At 37.1% G+C, this 24,114-nt stretch overlaps 1 protein-coding gene across 1 annotated transcript; it reads right to left on the reverse strand.

Annotated features, from left to right (window-relative positions):
- Positions 1-15,728: 15,728 nt before the first annotated feature.
- LOC111912641 (WUSCHEL-related homeobox 4) lies at positions 15,729-17,290 on the reverse strand. Its single transcript, XM_023908392.3, has 3 exons — positions 16,831-17,290; positions 16,205-16,495; positions 15,729-16,089 (listed from the first exon to the last, which is right to left on the reverse strand). Exons 1-3 carry the CDS (start codon positions 17,140-17,142, stop codon positions 15,958-15,960), a joined length of 735 nt encoding a protein of 244 aa, XP_023764160.1. The 5' UTR covers positions 17,143-17,290; the 3' UTR covers positions 15,729-15,957.
- Positions 17,291-24,114: the final 6,824 nt, after the last annotated feature.

The following is a 24,114-nucleotide window of genomic DNA, read 5'->3' on the forward strand; positions in this document are numbered from 1 at the left end:
ACTCTTAAGTAAGTTACAAACCCATTGCGCTTCCACCGTGCCATTCTAAATCAATTGGTGGCTACACCGCCACTTTTCTAACTCTTTTCTGAATTCTCTTGTGAAGTATTACATCTAATCACTTCACACTCATTCTACTTTCGCATCAATTTTCTCAAGAATCTATTAGTGTTTATAAATTAAACCTTGATATCTATCTCTTTATTACTCACGGGACACAAAGTCTCAACCTAGACATGTAACAGCCCGAAATCTCAGGTATTGTTAAATTATGTTTTTGGGGTGATTTAAGAGGGGACTCGGCGAGTTGGAGCCTAGACTCGCCGAGTAGGATCGCAGACTTGGTCGCGGGTTCGCGACTGGACTCGACGAGTCCAGATATGGACTCGGCGAGTCTACGCTGTTTAGCGAAAACCCTAACCGTTCAGGTTTGGGACGTATAAAAAGGACTCATTGGCCGTCATTGTTCATTTTAGCCTTCTGAGAAGAACCCTAAATCGATTGTGTGCATCTGGAGCAAGGATTATAGGCCATTGTTGATTATAGAAGAGTGGTTGTGCAAGGAAGAGAAGGGATTGGCTAAAGGAGCAGCAAGGGAGTCACATTCTGAGGATTGGGGACACAGAGGATACATCATCCAGGGAGGTTGTAGCTCGTCGGATTGTGCACGAGTGATTTCAGGATTTGCTGGCTTTCAGCATTCACGAGGTGGGTCTTCTCACTATACTGTACCCGGAAGGGTTTGACTGTGTGACCAGAAGGTCAGATATGATATGTGATATGTATGCTATATGTGGTAAGCTGTTTGTTATATATGCTATGTATGTTATGGGCCGGAAGGCGATTATATTATGGGCCGGAAGGCAATATGTTATGGGCCGGAAGGCAATATGTTGTGTGATGGACCGGAAGGTCGGCGTGGGTAGGACCGGAAGGTTTACCCAGCAGGGACGGAAGTCCCCTGAGACACATGGACCGTTAGGTCAGGGCCTGGAAAGGCGTATGTGCGTAAGTTGTATATTGGGGAACTCACTAAGCATTTATGCTTACAGTTGTTATGTATGTGTTTCAGGTACTAGCGAGGACCGTGGGAAGGCGCCGGCGTGATCGATACACACTGAAGGATGTTTTTATGATCTTGGGATTTAGACTATTTGTATTTGACATAATACTTAAATTATTTATGCCTTGTTTTGAATGGAAATACTTTATTTTTAAAATGAAAAATTTGTTTGAAAATTTGCGTTGTTACAAGACATGGCAAATTCTTCCAACACACCGTGCTAGTATCTCTCATCCTAAACCACCTGATCCTCAGGTAACTAATGATTCCATTGAATCACAATAAGTACCATGTGTCTGTAGCACTTATACACTGCATGGACACTATACTTATATAGTTTCAATTTCACCATTCCATTTCCTAATTCATAATTTTTCTATCTATTTTCTCTCTACCCAAATTCCTCTACATAAAAATTCTTGGGTATTTATTTTCTTTAGTCCTTAGCTTCTCATAAGCCAACTACTATGACTTTATTACTTCTACTTAAAAATTCTATAATTGATACATCTAAAAGATGTATTTTAACATACATACTTATCTCTTACATTGGGAAGTCACACACTCCCAATGATTCTATCTTCTCAGCTATATATGACACTTGGTCATCATATTCGCTACAAGGACTCTATACCCAACCTTAGACTCTTCTCACGAGTCCACTATCTTCTCATCATTATATACAACTTCACCATCTTTCTTTAATTGTCCCTAATTACACAAGGTTCATTTCTCTTCTTTCTCTAAGAATACTTTACAAATAAACTTTTACATAACATACACATATCTGTATAATCTCACGGGTCCAACTCTTTTCACTCTAGGAGTTATATATCATCTTATTTCTCTCTAAATGGATAAGGTTTCCAACTTTATCCATAAAGACCTTCCAAATCAACCAAGAGCTAAACTTAAAGTCTCATAGAGTCCAAAAATGCATTTTTTTTTGTCTAAATCCAAGGCTTTTACTTTTAGATCTCAATCAACATGATGTCTAAAGGGATCAGGTTTCCAACTTTATCCATCATAAGTCCACAAACTTCCAAAATCTAAGGTTTTACACTCAAAATCGCCTAAAACACCACCAAGGCTTGTATGGCTCAAAAAGAGGGTAAAGGTTTAGACTTTATCAACCCATAATGCTCTAGAAACATTATAAAGTGCATAAAAGGTGTTGGATTCCATCCAACACCAAGATCCCACATCAAAAGGCAAAACAAGGCATGAAAGGGAAAAAGCCAAGATCTAACAAACTAGAGATCATGATTGATGCATTCTACGCTTGAGCTTAACACCCGAACACCTTGAAACAACTCGATCTTCAAGCTTCACACCAAAGACATGAGAAATGAGCTTCCAAAAGAGATTTCATGCTCCAAATGAGAGATAGTAGGCTAGGGTTTCTCTAGGGTTTGTTTATGAGTGAAGGTGGGTGAGAATGAACAAACCCTAGGCCATAAGTGTGCTTAAATACTTAACACACCCTAAAATACCGTAATTAGGTTGGGCTAGAACTCATGCCACACACCATTAATAAAAAGTGCCCCACGTGTTTCGGGATTAAGTCACATTTTGTAGTTTCAACAGTTTAAGGCTAAAGCAACGCATACCGGGAAATGTATGTTACACTATAATCCAAACTAAATAATTAATAAGAACTATGAAATTAAACTTAATACAAACCAATGCCTTATAGTTCAAGTTTGCTACTCTTCTTCCTTCTATATTCTTCTCTGTTGTCCTCTTTTTTAAACGAAATTAAGGCTCTATTTTTATGATTTGAGAACCAACTTATTTCACTATAACATCCTGCTTTAAATAAAATAATTAAATGATAAACCCAAAACCTTGAGAAATAATTATTATTATTATTTTATGTTGTTATAGCCAAAATCATATAATAATTAGCAGCGTGTTTGTTTCGGGAAGCCAAATGTGATGATTTAGAGTCTTAGGGGTAAAAATGTAATTTCGGGATTTGTTTAAAAAGGATTTCAGAGGTTAGGGTGTGTTTGGTAAATATACCTAAATTTTAATGAATTATGAGAGATGGAGGTTATTTGGTAAGTATTGGATAAAAGTTGAAAGGATTTTATGGAGTCAGGGGTTAAATGGTAATTTTGAGGTTTAATATGATAGGAAAGGAGAAGGAGGGGCGGGTTTTGTCAATATGGATAATAGTTTTGAAAGGAGCGGTATAAACTGCTTCATTGCCCCGTAACCCTAAACCTAATTCCCTTACATTACCCGTAACCTACCTTATACCTCCCTCCATGGACGCCGACGAGCTACTGCCATGTTGTTGAAGACGGAGCTGCCGGTGGGGACTCGAGTAGGTGCCTCTCCGCCACTATTGTCACTCACAAGTGCCCACTTCCTTGCCTTGAAGCGCCAACCCCAGCCGTCGGTGATGATGTGAGCAATCAAAACGATTTCCATGAACGCCACCGCTGACGACGGAGAACCACTAGTTGGAACCATCACGTTATGGAGGTCGGGGAGCAACACCGTAGCTGTAATGGTTGTTGTTCACGGTTGAAGAAGAATAAACCTCTCGCCTCTCCACTCTATTCTGTTCGCTGTTACGTCGCCACCAACGCTCCCTAGCAGACGAAGGGTTGCTACCGCCGCTCACCACCACTGTTAGGTGTGTGTGTGTGCTTCAGCTAATGTATCACAAGCAGAGGATGTGTGGGTGTGTTTTTCTGTTAGTGAGTGGCTAGTAGACCGTATTTCATAAAAGGGCCACCACCACCACCGTGAGGTGGTGGCTAGCACCTTCGACTACCACCTGCCGCCACGGTGCGACTGTGTGTATTTTTGGGTGTGTGATTCTGCTCCTGGCATCTGTGGGTGTATTTCTGTCGAGTAGGTGTTGTGTGGGTGTTTAGTTGGTGGGAAAGCCACCGTCGGCCACCACAAGGGTGGTTGTGTGTGTGTGTGTGTGTGTGTGTTTTAGTGTAGTGTGTGTGTGTGTGCGTTATTTTGGTATTTTCATTGTAAAATGTAAAAATGGAAAGAAATTGAAAACCACCACCTTAGGGTGGTGGCTGCCGTACCTCCTACCGCCACCGTCGACCGTGTCCGGTAGCGGTGTGCCTCGTTTGCAGGGTGACTCGTTTGGGATGTTTGGTCAAGTGACTAAATCCCTAATGGGCCTAATAGACCTTAATGGGCCCAATGAAGCCCTATTGGACCTAAAAGCCCAAACATATGACTAATGGGCTTAGTGAAACCCTAGTGGGCCTAGTGGACCCTAATTGATCAAAAGACCTAGCTATTAGGCCCATTGGGCTAAGATGGGGTTAGAAACCCTAATTAGGGTTTAGAAAACCCTAATATTGGATTTATGGGCTTGGACCTATCGGGACCCATGTTTGGGCTATTGGAATGGAATTATGTGTTAGGCCCAATCACGCCATATGATTTATTTAGAAGAGTGATGGACTTAATGGATTAAGTCCTTAATGGGTTAAGTGAGAAACACTTAACCCTAATTGTCATTTTATGTGAAACCTTGATTTCATTTGGGTATATTGTTGGGCCTTTCTATTGGTCCTTGATGATTAGGTTATTAATGGGCCATCCAAAGTCAAGCAATTGGACTAGAATAATTAATGGGCTTTGAGGTAAGGAACATATGAGGAGTTGAGCCCAATTGGAAAATTGGGCCATAGATGGGCCATAGTTTGGGCCTTAATGACTATATAATGTTGCGCCTTGTAATAGGACTGTGTAAATGCTTGGGCCTAATTTGGAAAATTGGGCCATATGTTGGGCTTTGATTTGTAGTTGGCCTTCGGCCTATAGATTAGGCCCTGGGCTTGAATAAAGCCAACCTTGGGGTAATTTAGTAATTATCCAAAGTATATACTTATGGTTATGTAGTGGAACCCAATTATTAATTGAGTGATGTTTTGATGTTGACAGTTTGAGAACTTGTCAATCAGCACTGGAGTTTTATCTGCGGGACTTAAACAGCGCCAGGTGAGTCTTCTCACCATACATATGGTTCTAAGGCACTAATGCTAGCCCATTATGTGATTATGGTATATGTGTTAGTCTTTCTGTGATTTGTTATGATATGTGATTGTGTGTTTCACATGGAAGACCCCGGGGGGAGCCCGTGGCATTGGATGTAAGACCATTTAGGGTAGCCCATGGCAGTCCTAGGTAAAGACCATGTGGGGTAGCCCGTGACATTGGATGTAAGACCATATGGGGTAGCCCATGGCAGTCCTAGGTAAAGACCATGTGGGGTATCCCATGGCATTAAATGTAAGACCATATGGGGTAGCCTATGATAGTCCTAGGTAAAGACCATGTGGGGTAGCCCATGACATTCTTGCAGGTTTTATGTATGCATGGCTTATGCGATATGTGTGTAGCTTTTATAGCTAACATGATATGTGATATGTGGATTGTGTGTGTGGTATGCTCTGGGAAACTCACTAATCTTCGTGATTACGGTTTTTAGTTTGGTTACAGGTACTTCATTTTCAAGGAAAGGAGCCGGCTCGATCACAACGCATCACACTATGTTTTCCGCACAGGAGGTCTTGGGGATTATACTATGATATTATTTTATGATGACATGCTTGATTCTTGACACACTGGTTTTGACATTAGTTAAATATTATGGATGCTTTTATACTATTGATTTTTATAATGACCTAATTAAAAACGAAATTTTTGGTCTTGAATTTTGGGACGTTACAATTTGGTATTAGAGCCTTGGTTTGAGCGAATTAGAGGAACATTCGTGTGAACCTAGTCTCAAATCAAGGAAAGATTTTTAAAATGGTTTTTAAATGGTTTTCAAAATAAGTAAAGGAGGATGCAGTGTGTACAATCAGTTGATGGCAGTAAGTAGACCTCAAAAATACCATACAGTGTTTGATTATGTGATATATTAGAACATCATGCTAGTGCTAGGCTAGGGATCTTTAGGAATTGCATGATATAATTACCTGATTTCATGATGCCTACTAGCCTAGGGTTTCCTTTATATGAGATTGACATCATTAATGTAGTTGCTTAGTGTATGCATCATGGTTATACATAATTAAGATCTTATAGCTTGAGAATGTTTGATTTGGCCTTACGTTCTATTCTTGTTCGATTGGGATCTTAGAGTAGGATTGGATATTCGAAATTCTATAGGGTCCAACGTTATGCATGGCTAGTATACACTAATGTTGCAGGGTTGGTGGAAGTTTCATGGATGGGTGGGTTGTGTGAGGCCGGGAGGCTAATTATGAGATATTTAGCATTCCTCTAGGAGTGAGAATTGAGCGCTCGCTATGTTATGTATATTGTTAGGGTGTTGTAGTGATACTTGAGACAAATATAGGTAGGTGTGGAAGGTAGTATGGGCCCGTATTACTGAAAGCACATGACCCATACGCGTATCAAGGAAGTCACAACCCCTAGGGTTGGGTTGGGAATTGGTCCCATATCATTATATGGGTTATCAGAGGTCTTTCTAGTGTATTATCAGAATGGTGGTTACGAGACATCTTAAGACTGGATCCGGGTCAGGATCGGGAGCTAGCAGTCAGGATAGGCTAGTATTGTCAGAGGATCATGTCAGGGAGATCATCCGGGAGAAGGTGATCGAGATCATTCGGGGACAAATTTCGGAGATGATTGGGTCTTTCAAGACCGTCATGGTTAGGTATTTGTTGAGCACCATGCAGCCACTGCTGAGACGGCTGTCGTAACAGCTTCAACAGTTGTAACGACGGCAAGGAGAGGAGCTGGTCGAGCTTTTCAGCACTGAGACTTGTTATTGCTACTTATTCTGATGAGCAGAGGGCTGCAGTTATTTGGGATTAGGAAGATGATTTGTACTCATTATATTTCCACGGGTTAAGCGGGAGAATCTAGTACACGATTTTCTAGATTTGAGGTTTCGGGGGTTTTGCTCAATGCCGGAATGTGAGTCGCCGGGACTCCGGAAAGGAGTGATGATTAAGTTCAGTTGGAGTTATGCAGCTGGAATTAGAATGGTTAATTGATAGGATTGGAATGTCGTTTTATAGGGCAAAGATTGTGCCCTTTCAGTTTACGAGCTCGAAGGATTAAGCAGGCTTGTGACCCCAAGGGGTTTAGCAGTTGAGTAGCAAGTTGGGAGATAAGTGCAATAAACTCGACAATGATCAAGTGTAGGCGGTCTGTTAGGAAGCCAGACCATCTCGAGACTCTAGATTTCGGATTGAGTAAATGTGATCATATTGTAAGGGATTCATTTATTTTCAGGTTTTAGAACCCAGCGAGGGGTGGTTACTGTTGCCTTGGAAAGGCTGGGGTTGTGCTCGTAGTTGGGGCCATGTTGCTCAAGTTGTCTGGCGTGTAAGGAATGATAAGAAACAATTTCGAGAATGAAATCAAATTTAAATGGGGGGGGGGGAGTTATGTCCAGATAAAATGACGATTGGGGTTAAGTGTTTCTCACTTAACCCATTAAGGACTTAACCCACAAAGGACTTAATCCACTAAGTCCAATATTGATTACATTAATTTTTGCCAATAATTCTCGTGTGTGTCCAGATAAATTCTCAAAATTAGGGTTTTATTGGCATTAGGGTTTTCTAAACCCTAATTAGGGTTTCCAACCCAAATACTAGCCCATTTATCAATTTGTTGGGCTTCTAGGTCAATTAGGGCTTTATTGGGCCTATTAGGCCCACTAGAATATCATTGAGCCCATTAGGGATTTATTGGGTCAATTAGGGTCCATTAGGGTTTCAAGCACCCTAAACGAATCAAACTTAACGAGGCAAGCACACCACCACCCGGCACGACGGCCAGTGGCGGCAGCACCACCCTACGGTGGTGGTTAGGGTTTCTTTCTGATTATTCCATTTCCAATTACATTTTACAAGGCTAAATCTCAAGATGACACACACACACACACTAAACAAAATAAGCACACATAGGCGGCACATGGCGGCAGCCACCACCTCACGGTGATGGTGGTGGCTGTTCTTGGTATTCCAACTAGACAAAACACACGCACATAAACTTTAGATTGTATCCAACACTCCAGCCACCCACCTGGTGGCTCAAGGCGGCGGCTGCTACACCAAAATGGCAGTAGCAGCAGCGGTTACGACGATAGCCACCACCTCACGGTGGTGGCAGTGGTTTTTCTTTGTCCCCAGTCGAGCAAACATACACACGCACTCGTAAGAAAGAGCTGGACACCGAATTACTCCCAACCCAACCACTACGGTGGCAAGTGCCGATCGGAAACACCAAAAACGGTGATCTAAAACCACCGGCAGCCCCTGTCGACATAAACTACTGCAAATCATAGAAAGAACGAAGAGAAAGGAGTAGATGGGTGGTTACAATCATTACCGAGAACTTCGTATCCACACACACGACTTGCACAGTGGCGAACATAGCTCGTTTCACCGGAGGAGGGCAGCGACAGCCCGCTGCTGGCATCCTTGTGCTGCTCTTCGTTGCTGGAAGCAGCTTCGCCGACGATCTTGGGTGAAGTGGACTCCAGCTTCAACATCAAGGAGGCGGCGGTCAGACCCGACACCGAAGATGGTGGCTAGGGGTAGTTTCTTGTGGTGGCAGTTGAGCATTAATTAGGGTTAGGGGTCCTGTTCTATTAAAATGAGAGGGAAGGAAGAGTCGCCGGGTATAAGTCCCGTATTCTTGAAACTTTCACTCATTTACCATTTTTAGTCCCTCCCCACAATATCTTCTACACTTTAAATCTAATATTTACCCATTAGCCCTTGATCTCATAAATTCCTTTCAAATTCGACCCATAAATTACCAAACAACCCCTGATATCTTAATTATGACATATTCAGCCCCTCCACCTCTTTTCCTTTTTTAAATTAAATCCTAAATAATTACCACGGGGCCCCTAATTTCTTAAATATTTATAAACGGGGTCCAGAACTTACACTTTTAATCCCCGACTTCTAAAATTGCCAATTAACTCCTCGAAACCAACACCCTCCATATATAATTATTTATTTTAGAGCTACCATTCGCTCATTAATTAATTTATTTATCTAATAAATAAACAGGGTGTTACACCCGGTACATCTTGGTGGCCCCTGGGTGAATAGAGAAGTGAGACTTGTGAGCCTCCTCCATAACTATCTGTCTGACCCCACCAGACATTGGAACTCATACCCGACCGCATCGGGTCAATAATCCCTGTCTATCCTGCACAAACCCATCGTTCTCGCGCCTGATCCTCTCCAATTTCTAGTTCTCTAGTCGCATGCCCTCAACCCGAGCATCTCTAATCAAACTCACGAGTGGAGAATCCACCGCTATCCTCATATATGGGGTGGAAGACCCAACTAACTTGCGGATTAGAGCTTCCGCTACCACGTTCGCTTTACCGGGTGGTAAAGGATCTCACATTCGTAGTCCTTAACTACATCTAGCCACCTGCGCTATCTCATGTTCAGGTTCGGCTGATCAAGTCTATCCGGAAGGACACCCTGAAGATCTCCAACTCACATCCTTTGTAGAACGAAGAAGCAGAAACCCCGTGATCGTTGGCGATAGAGAAACGCAATAGACACTCTAGGTCACCAACTAGTACACTGAACTACCTACTAAATGTCTGGGATTCAAAACACCGACTCACTCCCGAGTCAAATAAAACCAATGTAGGCAAGGAGTTCACTAAAAACGTACCTAAACACAGGTATAGATAGATAAGCATCAAACATATAAAACCAGTAAGATAAGGGATAGAAACATACCAACAACCACATCTGGTGTTGCCCTGGCCTCCTCTGCGGTGAGCTGGAAGGAACGCCCCTGAGCCTTTGGGGGCTCTGCTCTACCTGGCCTCTTGTCCGTAATCCTTAATGTAGCTGGCGTGGGAACCTATGCCGGCTTAGCGTCAAGCACCAAACAGTTGGCCTTCAAGTGGCTAACCTGATCATAGTGATAACATAACCTCATACTTGGACCGAGGCGGGCTGGCGGTAATCATTCGCATAATTCCCCTCCTTGCCACACCTGTGGCACCCACTACCAGCTCGGATAACCTCAGAATGACCCTTGCCACACTTTCCATAAGTGTGGCTCTACTGACCCCCAGTCTTAGAATCAACGGTCTTAGACTGCTTCGGCGCCGGATGTGACTGTGCTAGGGCTTGTCGCTGCTCCCTCAACTGCAACTTAATCTCCAACTCATGCCACCTAGAAGCCTCCTATAAATCCAGTAAAGTATCACATCGCTGTGTGGCAACAATCTGATGAATGTCAGTCTTGAGCATGCTCAAATAACGTGTCATCTGGGCCTGATCAGAAGCAAACTCTAGGCAGAACGCCCTCTTAGTGAACATACAGGTGATCTCCGTCACTGACTCCCCATCCTGTCTCAAACTCAAAAACTCCCGAGCCCAACGTTCCCGCTCGACCCGTGGAATGTAACGAGTGTGGAACATATCCCTGAACTGCTCCCAAGTAACAGCAACTCTCTGATCATTAGTGTACAACCCAGTCGTCAATCTCCACCAGTCCTTGGCCCCGAGTAGATCAGTCAATATTATAACCAGAGTTATTAATAAAACTTATTTACACATTCATAATAATGACTATGAATATAAACATACGTTACACTTAAAGCGTAGTAAGTGTACCCTAACTTATAGAGAGTTTCTAGCGAAAACTAGGATTTACGCTGGGAGCACTTTGATACCGAGCACTTCTATTTCTCCAGACCCTCAGGTTCCTCTGATCCTTGCTAAATGCTCCTAATAACTCAACTTATAATATCAGAGAAAGAAGTAGAGTACTAAAAAATAAAAATAAACAAAATAATAATAATATCTTGAAGGTTCAGACAATGGGAAAAAATGTGCAAGAAACATAATAATACGTCCACAAAACACCACATCGTTTGACTGAAAAGTTGAGAGGGCAAAAATGTCATTATTTAAAAAAGCAAATTGCAATTTTCCCTTCATTTAAATTGCCTTTGAAAGACGACGAAGAAGTTGATTGCAAGTTCTTAACATTACAAGCTTTCCCCTTGCAAAAAGTTTTGGCTGTATGAATTTATGTAAGCGAACACAAGAGTAGATAAAAAAAATTATTTAAAAGACCCTATAAAAGTAGAGAATTTACACACCTTACCCAAGATGTCTTGCTTACTTTCTATATAACCAAAGACATCTTCACAGTTTCTCATTGTGGACTTTTCTATCAAATCTTCCAAAAGCTGGAATATCTTGCCCCCTTCAATGTGTTCATTTTCACAAAGAGATAGCATAATGTCTAAAAAGATTTCAAGAAATGGAAATATAAGTGCTAGAAAATTGACTAATAAGTCATGAGAGTAAAAAATATATAAAATATACTCACCAAAAAGCCGAGGTACTTTCCCCTGTGTGTTATCACCATCATCAAATGATGCCCTATAATGTATATTATTTTCCCTTGATTAAACAGCAGTTGACTAGGTCAAACAACAATTACATGATGTTGAGGCATATGACATGTTGACTACTCAACCCATGTGAAATATGAACATTAAGAAAGCATGTAAGGAACATACCACGAGCTCTTGAAGTAGTATTCTTTGAATGTTTTCCAACAATTGGTTCTCATCCTGAACTAGTTTTGTTTGCCTCTGTATCAAATATAATAATTTTGGGTGAGTTCAAGGGCAATTTCAGGTGATATCAAAGGCTTGAGATCGAATTTCTTCCAAATCCAACAAGATTTTGTTGGAGTATTACAAGGATCAGAAGCTATAATCTCTATTTCTTTAGGGTTCATGAAATTTGATTTGTAAAGATGATTCTTGATGTGTGCTTGTTATTATGATGTGAATGTTGTTTATTAGTAAGGCATGTAAATGTTGTTTATTAGTAAAGATGATTCTTTTCAAATATGTTGATCTTCTTTAATGCAATGATTTTATGAGTTGGGATACAATTATCTTTTTAAATTACATTTCTCACACTGTTGCTTATGGCTGCAAATATTTTCTTTCATCTACATCATTTGTCAATCTTTATATGCACTTTTGTAGTATGATTTCATTAATGTTGTATACTCCATAAGATCGACTAAGTAAGTTGATAGTTCCACTATCTGATAGTTTGATAAAAGTAAATACAAAACTGGTTAAGTTGGTGTGATATGCATTAGAATGTTACCTGTATATGTTAAATTACCATATATGAATAACAAGGATCCATGGATGATCCGGAAGAAAGCCCTTTTCAACATCAAATAGTAGTAAGAGTTTCTTTTTCAACTCATCTGGTGCAACCATAGTAAATTAACTTTGAGCAACACTACCACATCCTTCTATCATTGTGGCTGGTTGTTTGTCCAGAATATAAACATACACATCAAGAGTCATAAGCATAAGCTTTATGAGTGTTTGATCATAGGCAAATGTTATTAAGCATCCATGTAATAATTGGTCTCTTATATAAAAAGAAATCTAATCTATCTACACACATTGGTTAACAGATTTTAGCATAGGTTAATAGTAAAATTTGAACCATGAGTTCTTAAGGTGAGCATAAACTAAACTATTCTCTCAGACCAATGATTCGTTGATTATAATGATAGAAATGAGGAGTGATTCGTTGATTATAATGATAGAAATGAGGAGTGATAAACAGAGGATATAACATACTCAGTAAAGTAATTTGTCTATGTTTGATCTCCCAATCACTTTCAGATTGGTGTAAATAGAAATATAAACTTTTTTACAAAGCCTAATCAGATCAACATTGTTCTCGCACTAGGAATGATAAAAAAAACATCATTATTTTGTGTTGATTATATAATGATTAAATACTAATCTGTCTAGAATGTAAGAACTTATAACCGAATGAAAATCTATAAACCGGATATAAAGTAATCAATACAAAGTGATAATTACCTTTATCTCGGCATAACTTGCCATAGATTAACGGAGCAATGCAACTAGGTGGATCATGGTGAGCAGGGTCGGAGCAATGCAACTAGGTGGACGAGGGAGAGGATTAGGATGAACGAAAATAGGAGAAGATTTCTGATTGCAAATGACGATTTAGTGATCGATTTCATAGTTAGGGTTTTCCTCTTTTAAAATATTGGGACTTTGCAAAGACGTAGGAAAAGAGGAAAAAGCGAGGTTAAGAGGAGGAAACAAAAAGGACGAAAATATATATAATATACTCTTCAATCAAATGGTCTTTTATCTATAGTGATATAAAAATAATTTGTTAAATTAAAAAAAATGCATTAAGTAGTTTTTGACATAAAATGATATTTTAAATTATTTTGTTGATAGGTGCTATTAATTTTTTTCTTTTGATTTTATTAAAATTCAATAACAACCAATTTTGATATAACATATCTAATTTTAATGGCATTTAAATTTTTATTCTGTTATAAAATACATAATATAAATTATTAAACGTAAGTTTTTATAGTAGTATATAAAATGTGCCACTAGAAACATATGATATAGTGGCATAAAAAGAAAATGCCACTAAAAATATGATATAGTGGCACATAAAAGAATATGTCACTAAACGTTATTTTGTTTGTAGTGTTGTTTTGTAATCTTATCTTGAATTTTGGCATCTTGATGTTTTGTATATATGTTGCATAATGAGAAGCTCTCTATTTAGAGAAGAAATTAATCATTATAATAGCATGAAGTCCTCGTAGTCTAGCTCTAACCAATAATAAACATAAACATCTATAAGTTACGGTTCAAATTCATGTATAGATATAAAATTCTTTACTATGACGATGTTACGATTATTTTTCTCATGTTAACCATGAGAGCGTCTCCACTAAACGTCCATGAGATGCTTTTTAACTTTTTAACCATATATATAAGAACGATTACAAGAATCTAAGTCATTTAGAATTGATGATAAAACTATTCTTGCCAAACAAAAAAAATACTATAGATAACGAGTAAAAACAATTACATCATATTAGTTACTTAATTTGAATACAAGCTCATGCGCAAATTTAGGTAACGACATTGCTACTCTATGGACAAATGACTACATGTCTCATATTAACCAAAAGAGTGGCATTGGTGAGTTTAGTATCACTCACTTTATAGGATTGGAATCAATACCAAGTGTCAAATGATGATTTAAATTGTGACTCAATAAAAGTTAAACGTGAGGAGTGCACATTTGTATATAAGAAAAATTTGATCCCGAACATGACAAAAGATAATGGAGGTCAAAGGGGTTGTGCCCACTTACATGGTCAAGGGGCAAAGCCTTGGTGCCAATGCCACTCCGAACCAAGTTGTCTGTTGCAATTTCAACCACACAATTTAACCAGACAGCTCGCAGGAATTGTTTGTGAAGTTTTCCAAGAAACCGTTTTATTACTGCAAAAATGCAAATTTTATTGTCCTTATCCGGTTTTTTTGATACTCAAGTGTATATATATATATATATATATATATATATATATATATATATATATATATATATATATATATATATATATATATATATATATACTCATATTTTGCCACACTTGAAATTCTCTTACAAAAATTAGCGTTATGTTTATCTTATATTAAATTTCTTATTAACACACGGGCATTAAGAGATATTAATAAAATTAGGTGTGAAACTCATGTATTACATGAGTTTATTTTAAAAAAACAAATATATAAAATTTTAACAATTTGAAAAGTTTAATTTATAAGAAAAATAAGAAAATTTTTGAATTATTAAAATCAAAGAGACTTTAATGTATTAAATACATTACATATAGAAACTCTTTTTAATATATATATATATATATATATATATATATATATATATATATATATATATATATATATATATATATATATATTATCTTACATATTAAATATGAAATTTTAATTTAATAAAATAAAAATTACAATAAAATGAAAAATAAAAAATTTAAAAATTTAAAAATTCTAAAAAATATCATGTGTCCAAATGAAAGAGAAGAGAACATGTAACAAAAAACCTTCTTTTATTATAATAGATGAAGAAGATATCTTATACACTAATGGTAAGTAAACCATATATTACCATATTATGTTTTCTACCCCAAATTTCTAGCAAGTGGTTCTATATCATTTTAACCGCACGTGATTGATGAAGACGTTCATATGTAGTGTTGAGCTTTCTTAATGTGTAAAAAGTAAAAAACGATCACATGCTACCCAGTCATTTTAGCATGACGTAAAAACTAACCTGGTTCCAAACCATGTATTTTATAGGTAAGGATTACATCATAATAGTCACCTAATTTGAATTCGGAAGCTCCATTGTGAAACCAAATGTCAAAGTTATCCACAGATTTGTGACCCCACACAATCCACCACTAGCTAATTCAAAATTTCCGTCAATGATTTTCTGTTTTGTAATTATCTTTTCATTTTCTACAGAAGTTTCATCATCATAGTTTTGGTAAATCTTTAAAATATCAAATTGATTAATTAACAAATTAACAATAATATTGGTTTCTGTGAACTTAATTTATTGATTTTATCATTGCCAAAGGACATTTTTATATTTCTTGAAAGAATTATATTTATATGGTTTCAGCGTAGTGTCCAGGACCTAGCTAGATATTTGAAACTTTTATCGAAAAAGATGGAATTGGGAAAATAAAGAGAAGCATCGATAGCTAGCTAGCAACATTTTCCAAGATAAAGCACGCTTTGGTTTCCAAAGTCAAAATAAATAAGACATAAAGATGTTTAGAGGGTACAAGATGTTGAGAGGGTACAAGGATACAAATTGTCTCTCTTCTTTCCGGAAACAAAGAAGAAAAGAGCCAACGAAAGTGAAAGTTTAACCAAAAAGGAGCATAAGAATTTCAGCAACTAAGTGACCTTAAACTCCTGGAAAAACCCTTTTCATATCACTTCAAGACGATCTTGATCTTCCTTCTGGATGTAAAGGAAAGAGCTCCAATGTTTTATTATCTTCCTCATCTTTTTCCAAACACTCAAATGACCAACTTCTACACTTCTTGTATGGACTCTCCACTACTTCTCCCTTCAAGAATATTAAAAAGATTGTTTATATCACATGCAAGAACTAAACTTTCACAAAACCCACAAGAAAAAGATTACATGTAAGTCAAAAAAACAAAGAAAGGAAGCTAGCATACTCTAGGGTTTAATGAGATGGAGTTGATCATGGTGGAGGCTGGGGTTGATCTTAAGGAATGGTTAAGACCGAGGTTGTTACGCTTCTGCTTTTGTCTCTCACGTGCTTTATGATTTTGGAACCAATAGAACACATTCTTGCCTTCTATTTTGCCATACTTGCATAGTTGTGAAGTGATTTGTTCGATTTGTTGTGCGTTTGGAGTCCGCATTCCACCTCTATATAACATCTCCAAGATTCCAATTTGCTCTTGTGTTGGATTCCATCTTGTTCCTCCTGGATGTGTTTCCACCTTCACAAAGTTCACCATTCTCATCAACTTATTGTAGATCCCAAATAACAAATGAGTTTTCCGCTTTAAGTTTTATATTGTTTATAAGGATAATATCTTCAAAAGAGAAAAAAAAAATATTCCATATCATGTCATATACATGTTTAAACAGTGAAGATCCTTGGCAACTGTAAGCATATATGTGTACAAGTGAAATTCAATTACTTTTAACTAAAAGGCACAGTATGTAGTTGAGCATTACACCTCGCTTGTCTTGTAGTGTATCATATTAATTAACATGCATGATGAAGTTACACATAAACGTAAGTGAAGATTAAGAAGTAAATGATGAGTACCTGAGGAGAATCTTTCTTGTGGTCAGGTGAAACAAGTTGAATAGGACAACTTTCAGGTCTAATGAAGCTCTTGAGATCAAAAGTAGCGGGTGTGACATGGCTATTACTACTACTGCTATTGCTAACGTTAACGCTAATATTATTCATGGTGAAACAAGTGTCAGTGCTATCACTAGTTGTCAACTTCGGTGTGAGAGGGTGTAAGCGTTTGCAGACACCGAGGGTGAGGCCAGAGGATGAGGATTGATCATCGTCCCCCCAGAACCCACCACCACGTGCAAACTGATGCACCTTCATGCTGCTAAGTCCCATGGATGGGTAAAAACATGGTTGATAGAGAGTGTCAATTATATAGACAAATCAAGAAAGAAAAAAGAAAGGGGTTGTCATCATATCATGGTGAATTATGCAAATGAAGGTGAAAAAGGAGGGAAAGAAAAGCAAGAAAAAGAAAGTGGGTGCCCCATGAAGAACCAAGACCAAATGATGAGGTGAGGTTGACTTGAGCGATGATCCTTTTTAAAAAGCGTAACAACTCTTAATCTAAAGAGAGAGAGAATGAGAAATAATGTATGGACGTGTGGTCTAGATTGGGTGAAATTCTTTCTGTCATGAACATTGATTATTAAATAATATAATTCCGTTTTGAGAAAAAAACACAAGATTTCAACACCAACCATGACTTTTGATCACTTTTAATAAAATCCAGCATTTCCAAGATTTGTGGTCGATCTATATTGTAATTTCGGTAAATATATTCTTTTTCAAGCAAATATTTGGTAAGAAAACACCATCGAAAAATACTAAAAAACGATCAAACACTTGTCCAATAACATATAAAAATGCAAAAGTTTTTTTTTTTTTTTTTGAAGATGTTAACATCTAAAAATAAAGATGTTCAAATGATGCAGTATATTTGAAGAGATTGTAAATGCGTGTGCGTTGGGTAGTCTAATCAGGGGGTTTGTGTATTTGCTTTAATGATAAGGTGTCTATGCTTTTCGGTGGCCTCTTTGGCTGTGTTTGTGACTTTATTTGCTATAAAGTGAGATGAGAGGGAATGAGAAAAGATTCCTCCAATCCCAAAACTTGAAAATGGGAACTTTTTTTTTTTATTTCATTTTCATGATACGGATATGGGAATTTCATACTCTTTCTTTTCCCTCTCAATCTGTGTTGTTTTGGGTGGGAAGTGAATGCAGCCTTAAAGTGGTAGAGAATGTTGAAAAAGAAAGCAAACAAAAATTAAGTAATAGCAACAAAAAGGCAACCCCAAATCTATGTGATATCTCTTGCTATATATAAAATTCCCCTATTTTTCTTTGGAAACTGTAGCCATATTTCTTATGTAAAGCGTATTTTTGAACCCACTAACTATGTCTTGCGGTAATACCGAGGTACGTTTATGATATTTGGGCTTACAGTTTAGTTTCTTTTTATAGAAATACGAATTAATTCGTAATTCCAAGAAGAGAAATTAAGATGATGATTACATCATCTGTTAGTTACCGAACGTTAGCTTGATGATGCCAAATAGAGATCTATGACTGTATGCATTATTTATAATTTTCTTTACCATAATATATTATGTAACTTAAAATAAATATTTAATTTTAATCATATTAGTATATTATAATTCATTTGATTTTATATATCATAATGACTTCCAACCTAATGTACTTAATAACATACTGCATCCAAATAAAGCTTTAACGAAACAAGTTCATCATGCCCAAATGGCCGAACCTGCCTATAATGGACCCAATCATCATAGCCAAGCAAAGGCTCAACACGAAGCGAGAAGTCTTCGGCTAAACTCACGTCTCATGGGTCAAGGCTAACCAACAGTATTCAAGGTTTGCCTGAGCTCAAAAGTTCAAATTCCAACCAACAAAGGATGATGGCTAAACCCAAAAAAGTTGAGTAGGGAGGATTGTGGAACCAAGAGGAAGTGCCAGGCTCACAGCCTTGATTCGGCAAACCTCTCTAAAAGATAGATTGTTTGTAGTATATAAATTTGTTATTTATCATCTTAAATAAATAAGTAGACAATAGTTGTTTATTATTTATTGGTCGAAATCAGAATAAATAAATAGAGTTATATTTATTATAAATTAAATAATAGGCATTTATAATTTATTTGTCAAAATCTGAAATGAATGACACTCTGGGAAAGTCGAACAATCACAACAAAGGGTGGACAAAAGTCGGGTGAAGGCACTGAAAAACAAAAACATTCAAGGAGAAAACGGAGAATTCATTTCATTTTTACGTCTCTAACATACCAGATATGCATTCGATAGGATCGAGTTGAAGGAAGTATCCAGAAGTTTGGCAAGGTGGTGGACTTATACACATCGAAGAAGAAAGATTTGTTAGGGGCCATGTAACGCCTACTTTATAGGTACGTTTGTAATTGCTAATTATTTATTATAAGGAAATAAGAAAGATGGTTTTGGAAGGAAAATAAATTTGAGACGCAACCATGTGTTGGTCGCTACGCGATGGGAGAATCATAGTCGCAATGTAATGCTTGCAACAGCCCAAAAACCTAATCTCGTGATTCTAACATTATATAAAGGCATTAACTCCTATGGTTTTCTCTTATATCTACTGTAAACCTCTAGAAAACCTAGAAGCTTGAAACCCTAGCTTCCTTCCCTTGATTCTTGAGTTTTAGTGTCATTTGAGTAGAAGCTTGAAGAAGAAGCAAGAGTTGTGGTGCAAAGGAGGAGAGATCCTGAGAGTTTAATTCTTATTATCAGCTCATCATCATTGTAAGTGATAAAGTTTGCACCTTTATGGATTGTTACTACTAGATCTAGAGTGTTGGTCATTTTTATTCCATTTTACTATGATATTCTTGGAGTTTGGAAAATTGTAGGTTTGTGAGTTGTTTTCAATATCTATTCTAGAATCTTTGAGGTGAAAAGAGAACATGTTAAACTCTCTTTGAACCATGAAAGAAAGCCTAATTCATTTTGGCTTGTCTTGGATCTCGGGTTAGTTTTTAGCATGCTAAGGGATTTAATGTCAGTAAAGTTTGGATTTTTTTGTATCCATTAGACACTTCCTAAGATGGTCTCTAAAAACTTGCAGCTCCTCACTTAACAAATTAAGCATTGGTAAAAGTGGTTGAATCGCCCACTAGATGAAATGTGACGAACCTTAGAACTTTTGGACTGTTGTGGTCATTGTACAACTAGAAGGTGGTCAAGACGTGTTCATCGTTGACCGGTTTGACTTTTGATCAAACTTTGATGGACATGGAGATTTGGACTAAGGTTGATCTCTGTCTAGTATCGATTGATGAGATACGTTTAATGGTGCATTTAGGCGGTTTACACTAGTTGATTTATTAGTTAAGACTTGCATGTGGGACTTAGATTGCTAACTTCAACTGAGGCTTCTCACTAAATTGTAGGTGACCTTATATCCTTTATGTGGTAGGATTCTTGTGTATTGTTAGTGTATGAATGTGTGATTAGGGCTTGTTTTATTGATTAAACTAAAGTATTCTTTTGTTATGATAGTTGGAGGATCGTATGATGAGATCACATGCCTTCATATAGGATGATAGTGGAAGGACGATATGCCATGAGCCTATAGACTTGATGGTATAGTAGTAGAAAATGATAAACCGTGAGCCTACAAGCCCGATGAAATGACAAAAGAATGGTGTTAGACCATGAGTGTACATGCCTGAAAGGATGGGAAAGTTACAAAGGTAGAAACAATGACGCATCCCCTTAGGTCAATCTCCTTTTCCCCATATTATCTTAAAACCAAGGTTGTAAAAATCATTCGACGTTAGCTAGTCGGTGGACTGGGGTTAAGGGATTAATCGGCTAGGCGGAAATTAATCGGGGACCATTAATTGCTAATTTGTTAGATTTTAAAAAATTAAATATGACTAATATCATATAAAAGTTCTTAAATATCATCAATATCATAACAAAATAGGTTAATATGATAAATACAATACTAATCATAGCTCAAATAGTTTCTGCTGAGATATAACTTCTTCAAAGAGTTAAAATTTCATCGGGTTCTACTGTTTCAGTAATTGTGTATGTAGAGATTAATCGCTAGGCGCCCTCTAATCGGTCGAGTAGCGCCAAGGGATTAATCGGGACGTAATCGAGATTTTTACAACACTGCTTAAAACTAACCAACACTATTATTTCTTTGTTAGAAAATCTACTTTTCTTGGTGAAGCTCTTTCGCTAGAGACACTATGTAACTTTCAAACCAATTAAAGGCCGATGGACTAACAAAATTTGAAGCCATGTATCTGGGAGGGATATGTGCTCTCTTAAATTTTGAAACCTCAATAGGTGCTATGGAGTTTCTAAAAACAATATTTTCTAGGAAAATTGGCTCAAATGTTTAAGAGTAGGAGACCAATGTGAGCACAGATTCGAGAGAATACCATGGATAAAAATCGTCGGTCTCCTTTAACCTTATGAACCCAATATTGTTATATCCTTTGGTAAGGTTATAGCTCTACTCAATCGCCTTCTTGATAGATATGATCTTTCATAATGGTAAGGTTAATATTCTCACTATGTATCAGAGATGTTAAAGGGCCAAACTCGGGTGGAAATATCCTCCCCTGCCCATGAATTCGTCTGCTTCCCCCACCTCAAACACGAATCTGAATTCCCCCTTCCGTGCCCCTGATCCTACCCTTGAATTTCACTATCAACGTCACTTTTATCCATGTTACTCTGTTTCCCCATTTCTCCTTAATTCCTCGTTTGTCCCAAAGTCACGTATGTAACCTTATTTACCCTATGTTTCACTCATTTATTTCATTTAACCTTTAACATTACATTTATATTAAAATACATAACATATATATATATATATATATATATATATATATATATATATATATATATATATATTATGTGACAACCCAAAATTTCTATATTGTACAACCACTCAACTCAATCAAAGTCAACATATTTTTGGTATCTTTTAGCATTGTTTAAAGTCCGTTTGAGTGTTTTAAGCCTAGTACATCCAAGGAATGAGTGATAGGAAGTGTCTGTTGAAGTTCAAAACCAACAAACAAGCCATAAACCCCTTCATGAGGAGTTTACGGCCAAGAGACATGAGTTTACGGCCGTAAACTCATGGTGGCCATAAACTCTTGGCTATATATTTGATACTTGGCCATTTTTCAACACTTTTACCATTCCTAACTCAAGAACTCAATTTCTCTCTCAAGTATCATAAGGATCTTCATTTTATTCTTCAAAAATGTAAGTGTTTCATCCCTTGATTAGTGATACATCTTCTTAGCTAGCATAACCCATTGATTCCATCCATTAACATCATCTTTTGGGTTAGATATTCAAGAAACACCAAGAACACACACTAGTGTTTTGGGCCAAAATAACCATTTTTAGCTACTATATCGTAAGTATCCCTTCCCTATACTCGATATCTAGTTGAAACACATGTTAAACACCTTGAAAACATCCATTTCCCCAAGAACAAAAGGTGTTTACGTCCAAGAGCATCTCCTTTGGCTGTAAACCCTAGTTAGAGGTGCATATGGACCATAACTCCTTCCTAAGGCTTGGTCTTGAGTCTAGAACACTTCCTTGTGATTTGTAGGACCTTAAAACACCTTTTCGCACAAATCATCATGAGTTTACGGTCGCAAACTCAGGAGGCCATAAACCCTATGGCCGTGAACTCCTAAGGTCGTGAACACTTGGCCGCAAACACCAAGTGTGGTCGTAAACTCCCCTTATACACAATCATTTGTGATTTATAACTTTCCATTCAAGTGTATCCTAGTACCTAAGGTGTTTCCCTTACCTGATTAGTTGTATAAATACTAATTACATACATATATGTGTCATTATATGCTAAATAGGATCCGTGTGTGTGCTCAAGTGTTCACCTGACACTTAGCATCCTATACCACTCTTTCATCCGAACTACTCACTACAGGTGAGTTCATACCCCTTAACTTATCTTTTAAATGATTTTAAATGCTTTTATAGGGGGTGGGGAATACAAGTAGAAACATTATAGTTATTATATCAATCACATGTGATTAATAACTATCAAACAGACAGATTTCTTATACTTCAAACTGTGTTTCCAAACAAATTGCTTCAAATAGTTTTACAAACTCTTTTATACGCAACACTCCTTATTAAACTCTTTTTAACTTATACTTTATCAAAATCATGTCTATATAGATATAGTTATATAAGTAGGATTGAAAAGACTTAGGACTGATAACTCGCCTTACTTCCTGTTCCTTGTTTGGTTGTAGACTTAGGGTATCGGTTGTTTGTCTGAAGGTCGTTTCAATCTTAGTTATATATTATATGTATGTATATAGATATTAAAGTTCTTCATTCAGTCACTTTGGGTAGCAAAGGTGTGCAAACATGTTCATTCATACAAACAACATTACTAGTAAAGTATAATAGGTATATTTAGGAAGTCACTACTTACTATTACTAGAACAATGAAACATACAAGAGTCATTTCATTCATGAGTCAATATGAATATACTATTATGAGAAACAGGGAGAATATACTATTATGAGAAAGAGAGAGAATATACTATTATGAGAAACAAAGAGAACATACACTACACTATACAAAGAGAGCATACAATACACTAGTACAGAGAGAACATACAATACACTAGAACATACTATACAAACACTAGAACACTATAACATTAATGTGAGCCATTACTTCATGGCATGGCAATCTACTGTCGTGTCACGTTTTGCAACCAGAGTCTCCTGGAGGGAGAGCGTGAATTGGTGTATAGATTTATATGGGATTGACTATCCTACACCTTGCTGCTAGCTACAGTGGGACCTGCAGGTCTACGGGTGACTAATGTCATACCATTTCGATGCCTTAGAGCACCGTGTTATACTAGTCTATCAAGTATGGTTACAATCATATCACATTTTACCTTAATTAACAAACTGGTTTAAGGTAGTTAGTACATTGGTAGTTACTTACATACAATACTACTGTACACTGTTATTTTCCCATTGCATTCATATTGTGATCTTCTCACATAAATGATAATGTAAACTATATTTTGGTAATGATAGTCATACTTGGGAAAGATACAAACTTTTACAAACAACACAACACACAGAACATTTGGGCCTTGGTAGAAGGCTACTATTTAGTAGAAAATATAGGATTTTTTAGGAGATACAAACAATTACATCAAACATTTATAAACACTTACAAAAATTTACATCAAAAATTTACTAGCACTTT

Source organism: Lactuca sativa, chromosome 4 (assembly GCF_002870075.4).
Source record: "Lactuca sativa cultivar Salinas chromosome 4, Lsat_Salinas_v11, whole genome shotgun sequence".
Lineage (NCBI taxonomy): Eukaryota > Viridiplantae > Streptophyta > Magnoliopsida > Asterales > Asteraceae > Lactuca > Lactuca sativa.